The 19,812-nt window shown below is 66.6% G+C and overlaps 1 protein-coding gene across 1 annotated transcript in view; it reads left to right on the top strand.

The window, feature by feature from the left end:
* ASPG (asparaginase) overlaps positions 1 to 18,034 on the top strand; it is a 24,229-nt gene extending 6,195 nt beyond the window's left edge. The window contains exons 2-14 of the mRNA XM_081829729.1: positions 1,958 to 2,275; positions 2,545 to 2,628; positions 3,729 to 3,855; positions 7,593 to 7,705; positions 10,070 to 10,252; positions 10,342 to 10,455; positions 11,020 to 11,136; positions 12,356 to 12,451; positions 12,704 to 12,867; positions 14,714 to 14,800; positions 16,696 to 16,795; positions 17,078 to 17,158; positions 17,420 to 18,034. Coding sequence (XP_081685855.1) covers positions 1,958 to 2,275; positions 2,545 to 2,628; positions 3,729 to 3,855; positions 7,593 to 7,705; positions 10,070 to 10,252; positions 10,342 to 10,455; positions 11,020 to 11,136; positions 12,356 to 12,451; positions 12,704 to 12,867; positions 14,714 to 14,800; positions 16,696 to 16,795; positions 17,078 to 17,158; positions 17,420 to 17,431 — 1,596 coding nt within the window. The 3' untranslated portion in view covers positions 17,432 to 18,034. The remainder of the gene's footprint in view (positions 1 to 1,957; positions 2,276 to 2,544; positions 2,629 to 3,728; positions 3,856 to 7,592; positions 7,706 to 10,069; positions 10,253 to 10,341; positions 10,456 to 11,019; positions 11,137 to 12,355; positions 12,452 to 12,703; positions 12,868 to 14,713; positions 14,801 to 16,695; positions 16,796 to 17,077; positions 17,159 to 17,419) is intronic.
* The last annotated feature ends 1,778 nt before the right edge of the window (positions 18,035 to 19,812 follow it).

Here is a 19,812-nt window from a genome sequence, read left to right as displayed (position 1 = left end):
TGGCCAGGTCTGAGAGTGGGCGGGGCTGTATGTACTAGGCGGGGCTGGGAGTGTGCGGGTGGGACTGAGTGTGGGCGGGGCTGATGGGCTGGGCTGAGTGGGCGGGGCTGGTGGGCGGGGCTGGGGGTTGTGTGTACTGAGCGGGGCTGAGTGTGGGTGGGACTGTGTGTACTGGGCGGGGCTGGGAGTGTGGGAGGAGCTGGTGGGCTGGCCAGGTCTGAGAGTGGGCGGGGCTGTGTACCAGGCGGGGCTGGGAGTGTGGGGGTGGGACTGAGTGTGGGCGGGGCTGAGTGGGCGGGGCAGGGCCAGTGCTGCAGAAGCCGGGCACTGGGGTCTGTGGTGGTGGGGTCGACCTGCCTGGCCCGAGAGACTTGGGAGCATCAGGAAATGGCAGCTTCAGGAAAGTGTCGGACCCTCGGGTTACATTTCAGCTGCAAGGCTCCTGAGGCCCTTTCCCCCATGCAAGCAGAGGGTGGGCAGTGAGGGCCATGTCCACTTTCCTGGTGAGGAAATGTCCTGGACAGCTGTTCTGGTTAGTATCCTGGGCCGGGATGCTCGCCGCTTCCCTGAAGGTTGACAGGGAAGGCCCACTGTGCTTGGCCCACCGTTCTCTGTTCACCCCACCCTGAAGGTAGGGACTTAGTGGATTTGGGGCCCATAAAAGGCACAGAACCGTGTGCAGGTCTCGTGGTTTACCTGGTGCCAGAGCGCCCCTCCGTCAGCCTTCCTCTCTATTCTGCCCAACCTCATCATCACCAGCCCCCCTCATGCACAAGCCTGGCCCCGTTACCTGACTGCCTCCCACCCCCTCCCTCCGCCACTCTCCTCTACCACCTCCAGGCCCAGCTCTCCCCTGCCTCCTTAAGAAGCCTCAGAGGCTCATCACACAGGCTCCCCTTCCCTGCACCTAGGGGCTGGCCCCAGCTACACGCTTGTGTTCTTCTGCCTTGGGGGGAGAGCAGCGTCCTGGGCCACGTCCCCTCTCACTGTGAGCAGGACAATATGTGGTCCTGGGCCTGGTCCTTATGTCCCTGAATGGGCCCACTAGCTGACAGTGGGCATGTCCGTGGCCATAGTCTGGGGCAGTCTCCCTGGTGTGCGGCCAGCAGCGTCCTCTGCTCGGGGCCTGACAGCTTTGCTGAGCTCCCAGGACTGCTGTCCTGGCCGCAGTGTCCAGCCACATGCAGACTCAGAGGGCCTTCAGGGTCCTGGCCGCCCGGCCCGTGGCAGTGCCCCGTGTGGCCAGCAGAGGGTGCCCCAGCCCGCCGCATGGCTCAGCAGCCTCAGTTCCAGGCACAGCCTGGCTTGGTCTTTCAATGGGCCGCCAAGGATGGTCCCTTCAGGAGGGGCTGGCCCCTTTGGTTCCCAGAATTGTGCCCCTTGCATCCACAGCCTGGGACAGCCACCCTCCGAGGCCCAGCCTTGGCTGCCCTCTAGGTGGTGGCCAGAGGATGTCCTTGCAGAGATGGCCAGCATGCCTGGGAGGCCTTCTAGGCTATGTGGCCTGGAAGGACTCTTCCCCATGTTTGCCCGCCAGCGTCCTGCCCTCTTGCCACGTTCTGTTCCAGCCGGCCTCCCAGATCACCTGCCAGCTCCCAGCACTGGCTGTGCCTTGTGCCCTTTGCTGTGTCCACGCCTGGCCCTCCTGCTAGGCCATGGGCTCACAGGCTCACTCACCCCTGCAGACACCTGCCCTGGAGGCAGGGGTCACACAGCAAGGGGCCCTCCAGGAGTCCTGAGCTGAGTTCTGGTGTAGTCCTCCAACTGACCAGTGCTCTTGGGAGCCCTGACTGGGCATCATTTGGGGGAGATGCTGGCCAGAAGTCTAGAGCAGACCCTCTGATCCTAGGGGAATGTCCGGGGACCCCCCCTTCCCCAGTCCCGTGGGTGTCGTGCAGTCAGGAAAGGAAGCTGCCCTGGGTGTGGGGAGAGCAGGGAGGAGTGAGTGGGACTCCAGGCAGGGACTTGCTTTCCAGAGAGTGTCCTCCTGGCCAGCAGTGACCAAGATCCCACCAGTTCCTCCCCGACTCCCTCCCTCTGCATCTGGGACCCTTTCCTCTCTTTGCCTGGAGGGGACTGGCTAGCCGCCTGTCCCCAGGAGGAGGCCCATCCCTGGGAGGAGGCCTGCCTAAGCTTGCTGCCCCCGCAGAGACACTATGGGCAGTACGACGGCTTTGTGGTCATCCACGGCACGGACACCATGGCCTTTGCGGCCTCCGTGCTCTCCTTCGTGCTGGAGAACCTGCAGAAAACCGTCATCCTCACTGGCGCCCAGGTAATGTCCCAGGCCGGCTGGTGGGCATGAGGGCCTTCCCGAGGCCACAGGGTGAGTTAGCACTCTGGGGGACCCAGGCCAGACCCTGGGCCTCTTTCTAGTCCTGCGGCTCCCTGAGGCAGCGCCTGTTGGTCGGCACTGGCCGGCCAGGCTGGGTGGCGCCTGGGTTCTGCTGGTGCCCACTCTGCTATCCCGGGGTGGGCTCGTGGCCTGCTGTCAGCCTTGTCCAGCTGCCCTGTCTTTGTCCCTCTCTTCGTGCCTCCCCCCAGGTACCCATCCATGCCCTGTGGAATGATGGCCGGGAGAACCTGCTGGGGGCCCTGCTCATGGCCGGCCAGTACGTGATCCCCGAGGTACCCTCCCCCTCCCTGGAGTGGGGGGTGGGGGGCCTGGCCTCAGGAGCGCAGGCGAGGGGCTGGGGTGGGCTCTCAGGTGGGACGTGCGGGGGAAGAGTCAGGCGGGGTTTTAAAGATGCGCCTTTCGCCTTACGAGTGACATACGCTGTCACCATAGAGAAACTCGGAAAATAAAGAAAGCGGAAGGAAACAAAGCCACCCACATTTTACTTCCCAGAGAAGCTGCTGTTAACAGCATGCTGTGTTTTCTTCCAGATTACGTATCCTTCTTTTTTTAAGATTTTATTTATTATTTCAGAGAACACTTGTGCCTGGGTGGGGGGAGGGGCAGAGGGGGAAGCAGGCTCCCCGCTGAGCAGGGAGCCCCAGCCAGGACCCCGGGATCACGACCTGAGCGGCAGGCAGACGCTTCACTGACTGAGCCAGCCAGGCGCCCCCAGATTACGTATCTTATATGTGTCCACGTTATCTGTAGGTGTTCATGGAAATTTCTATAGAAGTAGACTGTACCGAGTACAGTTGCCGAGCTGTCTTTCCTTATTCAGCACGCCCCCTTCACGTGGGGGCATGGGGGAGACCTTACAAGACCCCCTCACGTTGCAGGGGAGCCCGTGCTGGGAGGTGGGCACCCACCCGCGGGGCTGGCGTCACCGAAGTACGGTGCCCACCGTCTCCCTGCCACTGTGCCCCCGCCCCTCCCCAGGAGAACAGCTCGAGAGTGGCTGGAAGACAGGGGCAGAGCTAGAGCCCCCACCACCCGAGCTCTGGAGCAGGGCTGCTGGGACCCCACCACTGTGGGGAAGGGTCTCTCTCTGCACCCTTGGGCTGAGTTCGCAGGGGCTCCCTGGGAAGCAGGGGTGGGGGCAGTGGGCAGGTGGGAAGGGAGGGGTGGCAGGGCCCTCGCATGACTGGCCCCCTGCCCAACTCTCCCCAGGCCCCTGTGGGGTGGGGGGCAGGGTGGGCAGGTGCCCTGGTGGGGCAGCCATCTGCAGTGTCTGTGGGCCATTTGCAGTGGGTGCTCTGTGGATGGCAGGGGGGGAGCTGGAGGGCACAGGGGCTCCCCAGGGCTGAACCACTGCCTCTCCCGTCCCCTGCAGGTCTGCCTGTTCTTCCAGAATCAGCTGTTTCGGGGCAACCGAGTGACCAAGGTGGACTCATGCAGGTTCGCGGCCTTCTGCTCCCCCAACCTGCCCCCTCTGGCCGTTGTGGGTACCGACGTCACAAGTAAGCCCGGAAGGGAGCAGGGCCAGCGGACCAGGGCTCCTGCCCTGGGGTTTGTGCAGAGAGCTCGGGCTGGGAAACTGTGTCTGGGTTTGAGGAGCATCCTCCCAAATTGGGAGCGAGCACAGCGCTTTGTTCTGCCCTGGGCTGCCAAGTCAGGGGCTGCTCCAAGAGGGTGGCCTGCGTGGGCCACCAAGGTGGGGGGGGTGTCCCAGCAGGTAGCCCCAGCTCAGGCCCTGGGGATTGGCCCAGAGGAGGAGCAGGTTTGGGGGACCTGCCCTTCATGTGTCCCCACTCCCTCCCCCCCCAGCCACGTGACCCTGAGCCCAGGAGTCCGTCTCTGTGACCGTCTCTGACCCTGCCACACACCCAGGGGGACGTGGTTCCTGTGTTGTGACCTCCTCCCTGGGACTTCCTGGGAGTCCTCTGCCTCCTGGGCCTGGCAGGCAGCCCAGCCCCTAGGGAGCCCCTTCCCCTCCCTGCCTCTGACCTTGCTCTCAGCCAGGACTGCTGGCCCGGAGCTTGGGCCTCACTGACCCGGGGGGAGTCACTCCCAGGGCTGCCATCTCTCCACCTGGGATGTCTGCTCTCCTGCCGTGTCCCCAGTGTGTCCTGGCTTCACTCTGGATCCACAGTGGGCATAACCAGCCCCTCCACTCCCACTCCCTGGTGACTGAGGACAGCCCCCATGTCTGCCTGGCGTCGCTTCCTGACTCAACTGGGAGGTCCTGCGCCTTACGTTGGCCTGGGCATCTGTCCCCACCCCACCAGCTGCGGGATCCAGTCCCGGAGACCCCGTGGGGGGCGGGGGGCTGCAGGGCCTGGCAGGACCAGCCTTCCTCTGGGGAACTTTAGGGCTTCGCAGCCCTGCTCCAGGTATGGGGAGCCCACCACGGCATGGGGAGACGGGGCTGCTTCTGCGGGACTTGGGGCTCGGGAACCCAGCACCAGCAGGACCAAGGTGGCTCTTCTGCTTGGACTGCTGGCTTCCGCCCGGGGCTGGGGCCCGTGGGGGCTGTTCTAGGAGATGGGCACGGGAAGAGCCCTTGGGGGTCTCCTGGTGCAGCAGCCTCTGTGCCCCCAGAAGGAGGAGCAGATCAAGACCAAGGGAGGAGGGGGCTGTGGATGGGCCTTGACGTCCCAGGGCCGGGGGCTTCCTGGGATGCTCTGGCACAGGCAGGGTCTCGGGCGCGCCAGGCCAGGCCAGGCAGGGGTGCAGGGCAGGAGCCTTTGTGGGAAGGCTGCTGATGGGGACTCAGCAGGGAGGCGCTCTGGCCGGCACGGCTGGGCCATCCGTGGAGAGCAGATGATGGGCAGGCTGGTCATGTAACTCTGAAAGCCCCCAGTGCCTTTGGATCCCCCCAGGACAGACAGACGTGGGAATGCCGGCATGGCAATGCACAGGACCTGGCTGACCCCTGGGTCCTCTGCCGGGCAGCTGTGGGGCCGCGGCAGGCCAGGGCAGCAGGAGACCAGAGGGTGGGCCATCGAGGCGGGGAGGGCCACACGGCAAGGTGTTGGCTCAGCCCAAGCCCTGACTCCCGTTCAGATGGTCTTATCCTGCCCCCACGCCCCCATCCCCGGGTGCCCACCAGGGCTTATAAGACAGCCCCCATGCCTGGGCCTCCAGGGGCCAGGCGGGGCTCCACCTGCCTGCTGAGGGTGCCCAGGGGAGATGGTGCACGCACCGGGGCGGGCGGGCAGATCGGCTTCCTTGCCATGGGGGGTGGCGGTGCTCAGGCCCTCCTGCCCTGGTGCCGGCCGGCTGAGGAAGGAAGGGTTGGGCGGCTGCTCTGCAGGCCTGGCTCCCCCGTGGGGACTGAGTCACACTCCATCCGGGGCTCAGGAGCGGAGTTTCTGGGGGTGCACCGGGCCGGCAGGCGCAGAGCCGCTCTGTGTGGACGGCAGGGCTGTCTGGGCTGCGCCGGGCCCAGGCAGGCCACGGGGCAGCTTGGTGCGCGCAGGGCTGAGGCCACCCCTGGAGCCCCGGGCCAGGGACCCCAGCAGGATGGCTTCCTGCCGGCGGGTGCCCGGTGCCCTGCGGAGCGTGGGAACGTTTGGCCCGGCCCGTCCCAGTGGCTGTCAGGCCCCCAGGCCGGTTAGGCACCTGGTGTTGAGTAATGCCAGGCTCTGCCCAGGATGTGGCTGGCTGGCGGGGGGTGGGGTTGGGGGGGCACTGGGGAGGGGCTGGGGCGGAGGGGGGTGGACGGTGCCTGGGCTAGCACCCCCACTCTCCTGCTGGGGTGGCCCAGCCGGAGCCACCCTCTCCTTGTGTTATTATTTCCCTCTGTGAGGCCGTCATAGACAGGGGCTTGGGGGTCAAGAGGGGCTGTGGGGACACCCAGGGGCCTTCTGTGCGGAGGGCGGCTCGGTCTCCCACAGTGAGGGTCGGGGGTCTGCGCGGGGAGCTGGCCCGGGCTCAGTGTGCCCCAGGCTGCCGTCCCTGCTTCCTGTCTCGGCTCTGGGAGGGGGGCAGGACTTGGGGCTCCATGGGCTGTCAGGGGCATGGTCCAAGCACGCAGGGAGGGGGTCGTGGGCTCTCTTTGTCTCTGCAAACCCCCCTCTGCGGCCATAACTCCTGCAGCTGGCAGCGCCCCCACCCCGGCTTATCTGCACGCCCAGATGGGGCACACGGCCCTAAATTAAAGGACGCCTCTCACTGCTGATGGATGCTGCGGGCCCCTCCTGCTGCCCATCCCCCAGCACCCCCTCGGATGCAGCGCGAGAGGGCAGCGTGTGTCCAGGATGTTCCCTGGTTTGTTACCTCCCATGAATTGCCCTGGTGGCAATAGGAGGCCTGGAGGCTTCCACCCCCCACCCCAGGGTGAGGGTAGGGAGGAGCCCTGGGCCAGGGTCCTGGAGACGCCCCTCCCCACCATCCTCCTGGCTCTGCACACTGGATGGGCAGCCTCGGTGGCCCTTCCCCGCTCTGGGCCTCAGTTTCCCTGTGTTGGATATGGTACCTGCTACCTCGGATAGGCCCTAACGGTCAGTGCCCGTGGGGCCATCGACGCCCGGCCACTGCCCCCACCGGGGCTGTGCCCGGATTGAGAGAGTGGGGTCCTGTGCTGGGCTCGGGGGTCCTCAGGGCTCGGAGGTGAGGCCTGCTGCCCAGCCCCACCTCCGAGAGTGATGCAAGAAGGTGGGGGGGCCTGTGTTGGCTGGGTCCTGGCAGAGCGGCGACCTTCCAACCCCTGGGGAGACTGGCCTTCTGGGACCCCGAATATCTGCCCCTCCACTTTCCATGGAGTGTGGGGGGTAGGCCTCTGAGACTTTGGGGTGAATCAGAGGGAGGCTGTCTTTCCCCAGAGCTGAGTGCTCCGGAAGACTCGCTCGTTCCTTCATTCTTTCATTCTTTGACTTGCGGGGCTGTGGGCAAGGTGGGGCAGGGGCAGGCGAGGCCGGCTGGACAGACTTCTCCCGGGACCCAGGACGGCACACGGCGTGTGGCTCTGCGGCTGCGCTTCCAGGGCCGCGCACACTCTGTTCCTGCTCCTGGAACGCCTTTCCTCCACCTTCCCTGCACACTTCCGTGCGGTCTGCAAGACTCAGGCGCCCCTGTCCCTGAGGGGTCCTGCTTGCGCCCTGGGCTCCATGCACAGGCTGGGGCTGCACCCCTCCGAGGACCTGGGAGCTGAGGGCGGGCAGGACTTGTGTCGGGAGCGGGGCAGAGGAGCCCGGCGGGGGTCCTGGCCGACCGGTGGCCCGCACGTCCCACACGTGCGTCTCTGCCCTCACAGTCAACCGGGAGCTGGTGCGGAAGGCCCGAGGGAAGGACCCGCTGGTGGTGCACAGCAGCATGGAACGGGACGTGGGCCTGCTGCGCCTCTACCCCGGGATCCCCGCGGCCCTGGTAGGGACCCGCCCCAGCCCTGCACATCCCGCACGCTTCCCACGCACCCCCTGGCTCCCCGGTGCCTGCCTGCCCATCCTGTCCCCTGCACTGCCCCTTCCCGTCACCCACCCCACACAGGCCTGGGCACGCAGGGACAGCGGCTGCACAAAGCCCCTCAGCTGTCACAGCCAAGGCTGACCCCTTTGGGGCTGAACCCGCACGTGTCCCCAGGACCTCCAGCCCCTCCCTCGCCTCCTCAGCTGAGGCTTCGGGGCCCATCTTACCCTATTTGCAACGTGGGCTTGACCCTGTGGATGCCGGATGCTGGTGGACTCACGGCGCCTGGTCCGGGGCTCTGCCGGGGCCGATGGGGCATGGCCCCGAGACTGCTCTTTCTTGTGGCTGCCCTGGCGGGCCTCTGTTTGCTCCCTGCTGGTGACCCCTCAGCCACCAGCTGCCACTGGGGGGGCATAACGCCCGACTCTGTCCTGCCTTGTGAATTGGGCTCAGATGCCGTGTGGCCCCTCACACAGAGGGTGTCTGAGCTACAGCATGCTGGGCATCGCTCGGGTCAGTGCGGGGGCTGGGTGCCAGCCTCAGAGGCACTGCTGGGCTGCAGGGAGCTGGGCCTGCAGGCACCTAGCTCAGAGGACACTCCTGCGCTGTGACCAGCCGGGCATGTGGACAGAGGTGGCTTCACGGGGACGTCCCCACACGTAGGGTGGGACTTGGCATGGGCTGCCCCTGAGCTCTGGGCCACAGTCTGTGAACCGGGATCTGATCCCCTCAGAGGGCACTAGGGACAGGCAGGGAGGTCTTTTCACCGTGTGTCCCCTGCTCATCTCGGGCTGGGCCTAGGACGGGTGTTCCGCAGTACGTGGCGTGTGAGTGAGGCGGACCCAGCCCTGTGGAAGGCTGGGTAGGAGGGATGGGCCTTATAGTTCGAGTGAACAGGCACGGCCTTCCCAGAGACTGGACCCGAGATCTTGCCGGACGCTCCTCCTGTGAGCCCGGGTGGGGTACAAGCACCAGGACTGCAGGCCCCCCCACACACCACCCCCGCTTGTCCTTGGGGGCTCTGGGTCCTTCGCGGGCTGGGGATCTGTGATGGCCTTTCCTCGCAGGCCCCTCAGAGGGGCATTCTGTGGGCTCTGGGGTGGGCATATGCGGCCTGCCTGGCTCAGGCGGCCTCCGGACGCCGGCTCTTGGGCGGGAGCCCCGGGTTTTCAAGGGAGGCCTGCTCGGGGGAGGACTGGTCCTGCACATAAGGGCCCAGGAGCTCTCGCTGGTGGGGGCGCTGGACAGGGAGCCCAGACGCAGCGCTCTCCCCGCCGGGCCGGTCCTGGCCTGAGGAGGCCTTATGTTTGCCGTGGCCAGCGGTCATGGCATGGGGCTGCCGTGTTCTGGGAAAATCATGCTGCGGCTGTGAAGTCCCAGGCTGGTTTCTCGGGAGATTTCCAGAACGCCCCATAGCTGGGGAAACGAAGAGCCGTGGAGCTGGCCCCACAGGGGGAAGGGCGCCGGGGCTGGCTGTTGCCGGTCTCCGTGGGCTCCTGGGCCATGGGGGCGGGGCCTGCTGGCAGCAAGCTTTGGCCTGCGGTGGGTCTTGGTGTGCAGTGTCCCCATTCTTGCGTGTCTGCCAGGGATAGGTGTGCAGTCACCTTTGGCCTTTGCTGGAGAAGCACTTCTGGTGAGGGATGAGAGCTCCCACGGGGACACCGCCGGGTGGCGAGGTGCTCCTGCCTGCCTTGAAGCCCTACCCTGGGCCAGGGGCTCAGCCCTTGCGCTCCCTCCTGTATGGCGGAGTCTCGGACAGATATTGGCCTCTGGGCCAGGCCTTCTGGTGCTCAGCACAGGGCACTGCTGAGCTGGGAAGCTGTGTCCCTCCGTGGGGCCCGTCCATGGGTGGACCCAAGGCCCTGTCGTCTGTTTTCCGGGTGGAGCCTTGTAGGCAGGCAGGATGTGGGGGCGCTGCCCCTGGCTGACTTGGAGCCCTATATGTGTGTTCAGCTGTGGGGCACTTCCCCCAAATACTGCCTTGCTGGGGGCGTCCTCTGCTGTGTTTCAGACAGGGCAGGGTGAAGGGGCTGGATGGAGGGCCGCAGTGCTGGGAGCTGTGTGGAGGGGGCGTTCTGATCGTGGCCACACCGACCACGGCCTTCAAGCCTTGAAAGGGGACCAGGGGTCTCTCTGGGAGAACAAGGTGGGGAGCGGACCCTCACGACTCTCCGTGTGGCCTGCTCGGGGCCGGGACGTCCTGGGCGCAGACGGCAGCCCGGGCTGCATCTGCCGCAGCCGAGCGAAGGTGTGGGACAAGCCTGTGGGTTCCCACTGCTGGAGCCAGAGGCCAAGGCCCTCCCCACCCGTGTCGTGGCCCCGCAGGTCCGGGCCTTCCTGCAGCCCCCCCTGAAGGGCGTGGTCATGGAGACGTTCGGCTCGGGGAACGGCCCCACCAAGCCGGACCTGCTGCGGGAGCTCCAGGCCGCGGCCGAGCGGGGCCTTGTCATCGTCAACTGCTCTCACTGCTTGCAGGGCTCCGTGACCTCTGACTACGCAGCTGGCATGGTGGGGGCGGGGAACTGGGCCCTGGAGGGGGAGGGCACGGGCCCTGTGACCCTGCACCCCATTTCCTGCCTGCACCCCTTTCCCCACAGGCCATGGCAGGAGCGGGCATCGTCTCTGGCTTCGATATGACGTCGGAGGCCGCCCTGGCCAAGCTGTCCTATGTGCTGGGCCAGCCTGGGCTGAGCCTGGACGGCAAGAAGGAGGTGCCCCTCGGGCTGTGGGTGTGGGGGCACGTGTCACAGGGCTTCCGAGGGCATGGCGAGGGGTGTGACTTGGGCAGACCATGGGGCCCAGTCAAGTGGGGTGTGTGCCTGGATTGGAAGGGGGGCAGGGGTGCAGGGCCTCCCCGTCGGGGGAAGGTCCAGCTCTGGGGCCTGGGCTCTCTCCACCCCTTGCTAACCCCAAGCTCAGACTACCCGCTCTTCCACTGTCTCGGGGAGCCGTGGTCTGGCACAGGCCGAGGCTCCTCAGACTGCTCCCAAGATAGCCCCTCATCCCCCAGCCTTCCCTGGGGGGCCTCAGACGCAGCCAGCCCGGGCAGAGGCCACAGAGTCCTTGGGAGACACGGGGCTAGTGGGATGGAGGGTGGGGTGGGCCTGCAGGGACCTGGTTGGGGTCAAGCTCCGGCCTGGGGGATGGAACCTGAACCGAGGGGTTTCAGGCCCAGGGCAGCCCTCACTGTCTGCCCTGGGGGTGCCTGGTCTGGGAGGTTAGTCGGGGCTCCTAGGCTCCAAGCATCCCTGGTTTGCTGTGTTCTCCTCCCCCAGCTGCTGGCCAGGGACCTTCGGGGGGAGATGACGCTGCCCACCGGGGCCGAGCGCCGGCCCTCACTGAGTTGCAGTGCGCTGGGCCGGAGGGTTGCCCAGCTCCTCACTCTGAGCCAGGTATTGCTCAGTGTGTGGGGGTGTGTGCATGGGGGCCTGAGGGGCGGCTCCCCGCTGGACACGCTGGGCACCGGCCACGGCCGCCACCATTCCAGCGTGAGCAGGAGACTGCCAGGCGTGGCCTGGTTCCGGGCCCAGTGGAGGGCTTGGGTCCGTAGCAGGGATGACTTGCGAGAACTCAGCATTCAGGCAGGGAGCAGCACCTGGGGAGTAGCCGAGACAGTTGAGCGGAGTCTTTGCAGCACGTGGACAGCGGACAGAATGTGGCCCCATCACCAGGGGGGCACGTAGGGGCATCCGGCGGCTGCCGCCTGCCAGTCTCGGCCCCAGGGGCCGTGCGGCCGGTGGGGGGGGAGCCCGCAGGTGGGGTGGGCACGCTGTCTGTCCTGGGTGCTGGAAGGAGAGGGAGCTGGGGTTTTCCTGCACCTGCGGGGTACAGCCCCTTGGGACTCCCCCTTCACCCTCCCAGCAGGGGAGCTGAGGTCCTACTTCAGGGCCTAGGGTCTGGGGTTGAGGCCGGGCTAGGCCCACGGCGGTGATGGGGGCCTCCCGGTGCCCCACCATGCAGCCACCTGTGGCCGAGGCGTCCAGGCCTGGCATCCCAGTGCTCCCTGGGGTCACGCCATATGTGGCAGTTTCCCCCCTGCGGGGTGGGGGTGGGTGGATTCGCCACGGTCATGTTCACCACCACGTGCCAGGGGCAGGCCACGGTCGGACCAAGAGGCTGGGATGTGTGGCCTGTTACTACGTGGCTGTGTCGGGCCTGATAGCTCAAGGGATGAGGCCGACGGGCAGTCGCTTTGTGGTCAGGCCTCGCCGGTGCTGCAGGGCTGAGGGTGGGCTGGGCCGCGTGTGGGGCAGCCTGCAGGGGCCTCTACCGGCATTCCCGGCCCTCTGGCTTCTTGGGGAGCTCCTAGACGACCCACGGCATCCCCGGGGCTAGGGGCAGCAGCCTGTAGGAGCTCTGCCCAGGGAGGAGTGCCCTTCTTTCTAGGTGAGGGGACCAGCCCCCCTTCCTGTGCTCCCCCAAGTGGGCACCTTGTTCTGAGTCTGTCCCTGCATCCTCAGTGGTGGTGGCCACGGCTGAGGAATTGGATCTTAGAGGGTGGGTGGCCTGCCCTGGGGCACACGGCTGGGAAGGACGGAGCCAGACGGTGGTCTCGGGTCCCCTGGGGGCAGACGTGCTGAAGACCCCAGGGTGCCGCTGTCCTCCACCCAGGAGGCCGATGCCGTACGGGATGCTCTGATGCCGAGCCTGGCCTGTGCTGCGGCCCACGCGGGCAACCTGGAGGTGTTGCAGGCGCTTGTGGAGCTGGTGAGGCCCCCGCCCCTCCTTGGGGACCAGCCCCAGCCACGCCAGTCCCCGGGGGCAGGGGGCGCGGGCAGGACAGCCTTTCCCTGGGGCCCTGCTCTGCCATGCCGGGCAGCCGGCTGCTGAGGGGCGCACAGGGGCTGTGCCAGGCCCCACTCCCGGGGTGCACCCTGACCCTTCCCATCCCCTCTCCCTGGCCTCCCTGACCCTGCCCAGCCCTCCCTCAGCAGGTGACAGGCCTTTGCATCACCCCAGGGCAGTGACCTGAGCCTAGAGAACTTTAACGGTCAAACTCCTCTGCACGCGGCCGCCCGGGGAGGCCAGCCTGGGGCGGTCACCATGCTGCTGCGGAGAGGGGTGGACGTGGACCCCCGAGACGAGGACGGACTCAGCCCGCTGCTGCTGGCCGTGAAGGGCAGGTACCTGGGGCGCACCGCAGTGGGCGTGCAGGCTGGGGCGCCACGTGGGGTGGGCCTGGGTAGAGCCGCCTTAGAGACGGCTGCCTGTGGTGACCCAGCTTGCTGGGCAGAGCTGGGCGGGGCCAAGGACATCAGCTTCCTAGAGCCTTACCCGCCCCCAGCCCGGCTGGGGACAGGGCCTGGGCAGCCAGCAAGCAGGGGGCTGGACGGACAGGCACTAGGGCCTGAGGATGCCCCCTGTCCTCTGCTGGGGCAGCCCATCTCCTAGCCCCCCACCCCCAGTCCTGCTTGGCATCTCTCCGAGGGCCGGGCCTTACCTGCTCTGGCCAACAGTGGAAATTCAGAGCAGGTGGTCATGAGGTGGGCAGGGCTCGGAGGGACCTTGGCTCAATATTCTAGGGGCTTATAACCTTATGGGACATGGAACTTGCTGGGAAGACTTTATGGGTGGGGTGGGACCTCTCTGTGTCTCCTTCCCCGTGGCCCATCTGGAAGCCCGGAGCAGTGTCAGATACAGAGTGTGTGCGTGTGTGCACACGTGAATGTGGGTGTGAGAGCTCGTGTGTGTGTCTGTGGGGGTCACAGCTCTTGTGTTTAATCCTTTGTTGGCTTACTTAGTGTCTGCAGCAGTCCCCAGATCCCCCGCTTCTTCTTGGGGATTTATTTCTCCCTGGGGGCACTCAGCCTGCCAGTGAGTGCTTGCAGGTCTCATGGAGAGAGGCTGAGGGTGTGAGAGTCTGGGGTGGCCAGACTGTCGGGCTCAAGTCCTAGGTGCCCCAGCGGTGTGCGCCCTGGGGTGGGCATGTCAGCCCCGGTGAAGAGAGTGATGGGTAGCACCTTCTTCACTGGACTCTTGCTCTTGTGAGCGCGGGGTCAGGGGTTCCCAGGGTGGGGGTGAAGGGCTGGAGTGATCTGGCTGCAGATTCCAGGCTATGAGTCCTTGGGCGTGGGTGGAGAATGATGAGCTCACCATCCCGGTCCCGTCCCCTCATCCCTGACCCCCCGCCAGCACAACAGCTCCCCGCAAACCGGTCTCCCAGCCTCAGTCTCCTGGCCTCACTCCCAGGGCTGGACCTGCTGTGCCCTGGAGGGCTCTTCGGGGTGGGGAGGACAAGGCCTGGGGGGCCCCACCCTCCTCCCCATGCTTCCTAAAAGTGGGGTGACCGTGCAGTTTATAGTACGAGGACACTGCGGGGGAAGGGACCTGGTTAGCACTTACGCTGTGAGAGTCTGCCCCTGCACATTCTGTTTCCTTGCCTTGCCCACCCATGCCCCCACTCCCCCAGCCCCCATCCCGACCCTGCCCCCACCACACCCCCAGTGGGTGGCTCCAGACTTGGCCCTGGCCAGTCAGCCTGTGGAAACCCAGACATTGGGGCCCACTCTGGGACCCTCCCGTTCACGTTTACCCGCCAGTGTCTCATCCCCACCCCACCTCCAAGGGCAGAGTGCGGGCCCAACTGACTCAGTTTCCCCAGGCCCAACCTTGGCTGGAGCCCGTGTGTGTGGTGGGCCTGGGCCGCCCCCAGGGGCCCATGGGAGTGCGTTGGGCCCTCAGGATGGGGGCTGGGGGAGACCGTGGCAGAGGCCTCATGATGGGGGTGGAAGAGCGGCTGGGTCAGGGCTGATACCCCAGCATGGGGCGCGTGCTGGGTGCCTCAGACCCGGCCCCACCCTGCAGACCCAGGATGTCCCAGGAAGGCTCCTGGATGTGTGGAGGGGCATTGCCCCGGCCTGGCCTGGGGGCGGGGGGCCTGGGAGGGGCGGGGAGCCGGGGGGCGAGGCTCTCCCCGTGTTGAGCTGCAGCTGCCTGGGCAGGCGGCCAACACGCGCTTTCTCGTGACAGGCATCGGGGTGTCATTGAGCTGCTGAGGGCAGCTGGGGCCTGCCTGTCCCCCCGGGAGCTGGAGGACGCGGGGACAGAGCTGTGCAGGTGAGGTTGCAGGCGTACCTGCCCTTCCGGGAGGCGGGAGGCGGGTACGGGGCTTCGGGAAGGGACTGCCAGCCGGGCGGGGGACTGCAGAGGAGGCAAGCCCACCGTGTGCCAGCCTGGCCGCTGGAGTCCGTCCTGGGGGCTGGGGTGGCTGGGGGAGGGGAGCTGACCCCCGTTCCGGCGAGGTGACAGGTCTCCTGAGTCTCTGTCCTCCCCAGTGCAGGCCTCGCAGTAGTGGGGGCCTGTCCCTGTCATGGGGTAAACAGAGCCATGGTTAGTGCCGTCCTGCCCTGGCCCACCATCGCCCGGTGCTAGCAGGACTCTGACGTCACAGGTGCCCTGAGTGACACCCAGGCAGGCCTGGGGAGCCTGGGGTACCGGGGAGGCGAGGGTCCTGGGGCTCTCCGGTGGGGGTCTGGCGGTGGGCTGGGTGGGGGACAGGCCCGGGGCTGCGGAGCTCAGCTCCTTCCTCTGCTGGCGCACCCCCCACTCCTGCTCTGCCTGGGGTCCCTCGTGCCACCTGTCGGCTGCCCCCAGGCTGGGGCCGAAGGCCAAGGTGGGGAATGGAGAGAAAGAGGTGGAGGATAGCAGAGGCTTGTCCAAGAGGCGAGGCCAGGGCACTGGGGGTCGCCGGGGGTGGGGGGGTACTGGAGGCAGCCTAGGTCTGCAGCCCTGAAAAGGCCCCTGAGTCTGGGGAGTGGGTGATGACCGGCCAGGAGTGAGGGGTGGGTGAACTGTCTGCTCACAAGAAGACCCCGAAGCTCTGACCCTCTTGTCCCCACTGGCCAGCGTCTCCCCCACCCCCATGCCTCGGTGGTCCCAGTCCCTGATGTGGGGTGGGGTGGGGTGGGGAGACCCCGCTGGCCCCCAGCCTCAGGCCCTCCCACCCTGACTTTCAGTGTCCCCAGGCAGACAAGCCCTGCTGGCCAACCCAGCTCCCACCCTTCCAGGGCGGCAGGCGAAGGTGGGCTCTCAGCTGTGATGAGGTGTTAGGGCCTCAAAAGCGAGGGCGGGGCCTGCTCACAACCACTGGCCTTGGCTCTGGAGGGACTTCTGGGCTTGGTTCAGGGTCGTGCGGCCCCGTGGGCGGGCCTTGTTGGCTCCACAGACAGGTGGGGAAACGGGCCGAGAGGGGCGGTGGTTGCCAGGTCCCACCGCGTCCAGGACCTTGTGTGGGGGCGGGCGCAGCCACCCCGAGCTGCCTGGCTGGCTCTGGGGGCCCCTCCGCGAGGCCAGTGTGTGGGAGGCTGGTGGTGCCATCTGGCATGATTCACCCCAGAAATCACAGGGTGCCCCTGTGGGGGCTCATGCTGCTGTTTCCCGACCAGGAGGGAGTCATAGCCCCCCACCGGCGCCCCCAGCCTCAGTCGGCACAGCTGGGGGGTCCCTTTCCCTGCTCAGCCCCTGCGTGGGGAGTGGGCTCCTCTGAGAGGGGCAGGAGGGTGAGCAGGACCCTGTGGGGGCCCCTCCTCCCTCTCTAGAGCAGGTGGGCCCTGGTCCTTCTCCGGGCAGGCGAGGCGGGCCACGCCGCCACGCCCCCTGCTAAGTCCAGGCCCCCCGCCCACCTCTCCTGCTGCAGACTTCCCTCCTGCTTCTGGCGACCCCGCCCAGGGAGGGCTGTGTTGTGAAATACGAAGCTGGTGGGCGGCACTCCTTGTGGGGTGTGCGCACGTGCGTGTGCATGCTTGGGTGAGTGCGTGCGTGCTTGTGCCCTTGGCCTGAGTCACGGTCACCCCTGCTGGGTGAACCCAGACTCCAGGCCACTGGCCAGCCCCCAGTGGATCCCGCACTCCGGCCCTGCTGCCCCAGGCTGGTGCTGGGCGCTGCGTGGGGCTGGCTTTGTGACAGGCCCTGGGGCCCCGACGGCTCATCCTCTCCTCTGCTCCCTCTCCCAGGCTGGCGTCCAGAGCAGACCTTGACGGCCTTCAGTCATGGTGGCAGGCGGGGGCTGACCTGGGCTGCCCAGGCTACGACGGGCGCAGTGCCCTGCTTGTTGTGAGTGCTCCAGGGCCCCCGCTGCCCCCTCCTAGGCCACCTCTTCCAGGAAGGCCTCCTGACAGTTTCATTGGCTTCCCCTCCTTCCCCTCCCCCTGCCCACCTCCAGCCCCAGTGCCCACACTCCTGCTCTCCCTTCCCATCCCAGGCCCCTCCCTGGGCCCAGAGCATTGGGGACAAGGAGTCACGGGCATGGGTGGGAAGAGCCAGGGAAGGTATCCTGGTGGGCGGGGGGTGGGAGGGGAGTCAGGCTGGCTGCTGGTCACATGCTCCCTCCCACAGGCAGAAGCAGCTGGGAACCTGGAAGTGGTGACCTTTCTGCAGAAGCTCCAGGGTGGGGCTGGTGCCCAGGCCCCAGGCCCAGTAAGTCCCTCTGTTCCACGCAGGACTGAAGGCTTCCCCATAAGGCTGGACCCTGGCTTAGGGAATGTGTCTAAGGGCCAGTCCTGGGGTCAGAGCCAGAGGAGGCTAGGATGGGTCAAAGTCAGTCAGGCCTGCAGAGTTCTTTCTGCAGATGGGGCGCGCACTGTGTAGGGTGAGCTGCAAAGTGCCTGAAGGGACCTGTCGGGGAGGGCTTCCCCTAGGAAGGGTTAACCTCACACCTGCCACACTCTGTCCTATCAGGCCACTCTGTGACGCACCTTCTCACAGCACTGGAGGGCCCCAGCCACGGCCAAGAGGTTCCTTGAGCCTGGAGGTGCCCTCATATCCCTCTACTGCGTGTACCTGCCCATTCTGCCCCCGCCACGGGGCCAGCTGCCCGTATGGGGACCCACTGGGCCGGGTGCTCCACCCCTGCCTCCCAGGGCAGGTGGGCCAGGTCCCCAGCTCACACCTCCTTCCCCCACTCCATCATCTGGCTGTCCAGAAGACTCTCCAGTCTGGCTGGTTTTGCTCAGGTCCTCGGGTGCCTCCCTGGGAAAGGCTGGGCCCCACTGGTGAGGTGCCCGGGCTTGCCTGTCTGCCCTTCCCTCATACACCACCGGTGCCGCAGGAGAGAGGTCTCTTGGGAGACGTCCCATTTGCAGGAAGTGCTGCCTGGTGTCTAACCTGAAGCCGTCCTGCTGCAGCGTAAATGTGACCTGCTGGAGGGACCGCAGGCACCCCATGACTCTGACTGTGATGTGCCCCTGCTGCTGGGACTGCTTCCCTCTGTTTCCGAGACTCAGCCTGAAGGTTTTGTTGGGCAGAGTGGCAATAAAATCTCTCTGGGGACCCCTCCCTAGGTCCCCAAGCCCAGCTCCAGTGGGTCCTTCTGAGTCCCAGGACTGTGGGCATGTGTGCAGGGACTTGCGCCCAGGCTCTGGGTCCAAGGGCGTCCTGGGGGTGAGGGACACCCAGCCAATCCTTCCTGGGGCAGCACGAGGGCGGTGTGGGAGCCGGGCGGCCCTCCACGGTGGTCCTGTCTCCCCGTGTTTGCTGAGACAGACTGCTCCCTCCTGCAGACAGCCTCTGCCCTATCTCTTCTGATCTGCTCCTTCTCCTTCTCCTTCTTGAAGCTTGAAGCCCCCTCCTCCGGGCAGCCCCCCTGCCGCACACCTGCCTCTGCCTGACTCCCCCTGTACAAACCGGACCGTCCCGTCTCTCCAGTCCTCCCGGCCCCTCCCAGTTGCCAGCTGCCTGCTGGGCAGGGTTTAGTCCGGCCCCCTTGTGCCCATGGCCCCTGCCTGGGGAGGCACGAGTGGGCGGACCTGTGCCAGCCCTAGGTGCCTAGTTGCGACAGCCCGGGTGGGCGGGCGGACAGCCCCGAGCCTTGTCAGAGGCCTGGCTGGGGCTGAAATTAGGTGTTTGGACCCCTGGCTGGTTCTCTGTCCAAACTCTAAGCAGTCCTGTGGGGCGAGGGCACCCCGGGGCTCAGGCCTACCCGCATGTGACTCTGGGCCTGGCCTGAGCTGGCCAGAGGCTTCCTGATCCCCATCCCCCACCCACTCTAACACGGTTCCTGACCCCTCCTTGTTGAGCATGGGGAGTGTGGGGGAAGGGAGAGGGGGCATGGGGGGGTGGGGGGATACCTCCGTCCAGGTTCTCCACCACTTTGAACCTCTTTCACTGCCCACGTGAGGACTCCCATCCGTCTGTCCATCTGTCTGTCTGGCCCCTGGATTGGAGGCTTGGGAGAGCCGGGCCCAGCCTGAGGGCATGGGCCCTGCAGATAGATGTTGGGCACGAGCGTGACCCCCAAGAGCCTGCCCTTGGCTCCCACTGTGCAGCTGGGACCTCTCCCAGGTGGGCCGGGCCGGGGGTGGCTCCACCCGCAGCCCCGGGCTTCTCCCCCTGGTTCCCAGGCCCGGGCTGGCACCTTGGCTGGCAGCCTTCCAGATTCTCGCCCAGACACGGGTGTGCCTGGCCTTGCACAACCAGGGAGCACCGCATGAGCACGGCTGGGCCCGAGGAGCCTTTGCCCCACACCCTGATGAAGGTCCCATGAGCGGGGGGTGTGGGGGGGAAGGGGGCTCAGGGCTTGAGAGCGGGGTGGCTGCCGGCGGGGGGCAGGGGGCAGGACCAGAAGCCCAGTGGAGGCAAGGAGGGAGGAGGCTGCCTCTCAGGTTCCTTGGCGGCGGAGCACCCCTGTCCCCCGCCCCGCCATGTCTTCTCTGTCCCCAACACCCTGCAGCTCCCTGGAAGCACCCACCCCTTGGGCTCTGCTTGCCAGGGTTGGGGGTAGAGCCTGTTGCTCGAGGCCTCTCTCAGACCCCAAGGAGCCCCAGATTGTGAAAGCTGCGGGTGGCTCACATCAGCCCACACGGCAGCACCCTCCCAGAGCAGGTGTCAGCCTGCCGGGGTAGGAAGTCCCCCTGCGTGCCGGGTGTCCCACGGAGAGCACATGTTCACCTGGCTTTCCCCCAAGTGGGTTATTGACAGTGGGGGAGAAGCTTCCACAGCCAGGCAGGAGGGGGGAGCTCTCCACCAGGGCTCGCGGTGGGGGGAGGTCCCCTGCGCTTGTGGGACACAGGCCTCCAAGGAGCAGTTCCTGGACGGGGTGTGTGTCTCAGACAGCTGTGGAAAGTCACGGGCAC

Source organism: Leptonychotes weddellii, chromosome 9, assembly GCF_054177405.1.
Source record: "Leptonychotes weddellii isolate Sample4059 chromosome 9, ASM5417740v2, whole genome shotgun sequence".
Classification (NCBI taxonomy): Eukaryota; Metazoa; Chordata; class Mammalia; order Carnivora; family Phocidae; genus Leptonychotes; species Leptonychotes weddellii.
This window is presented reverse-complemented; position numbering and strand designations above follow the sequence as displayed.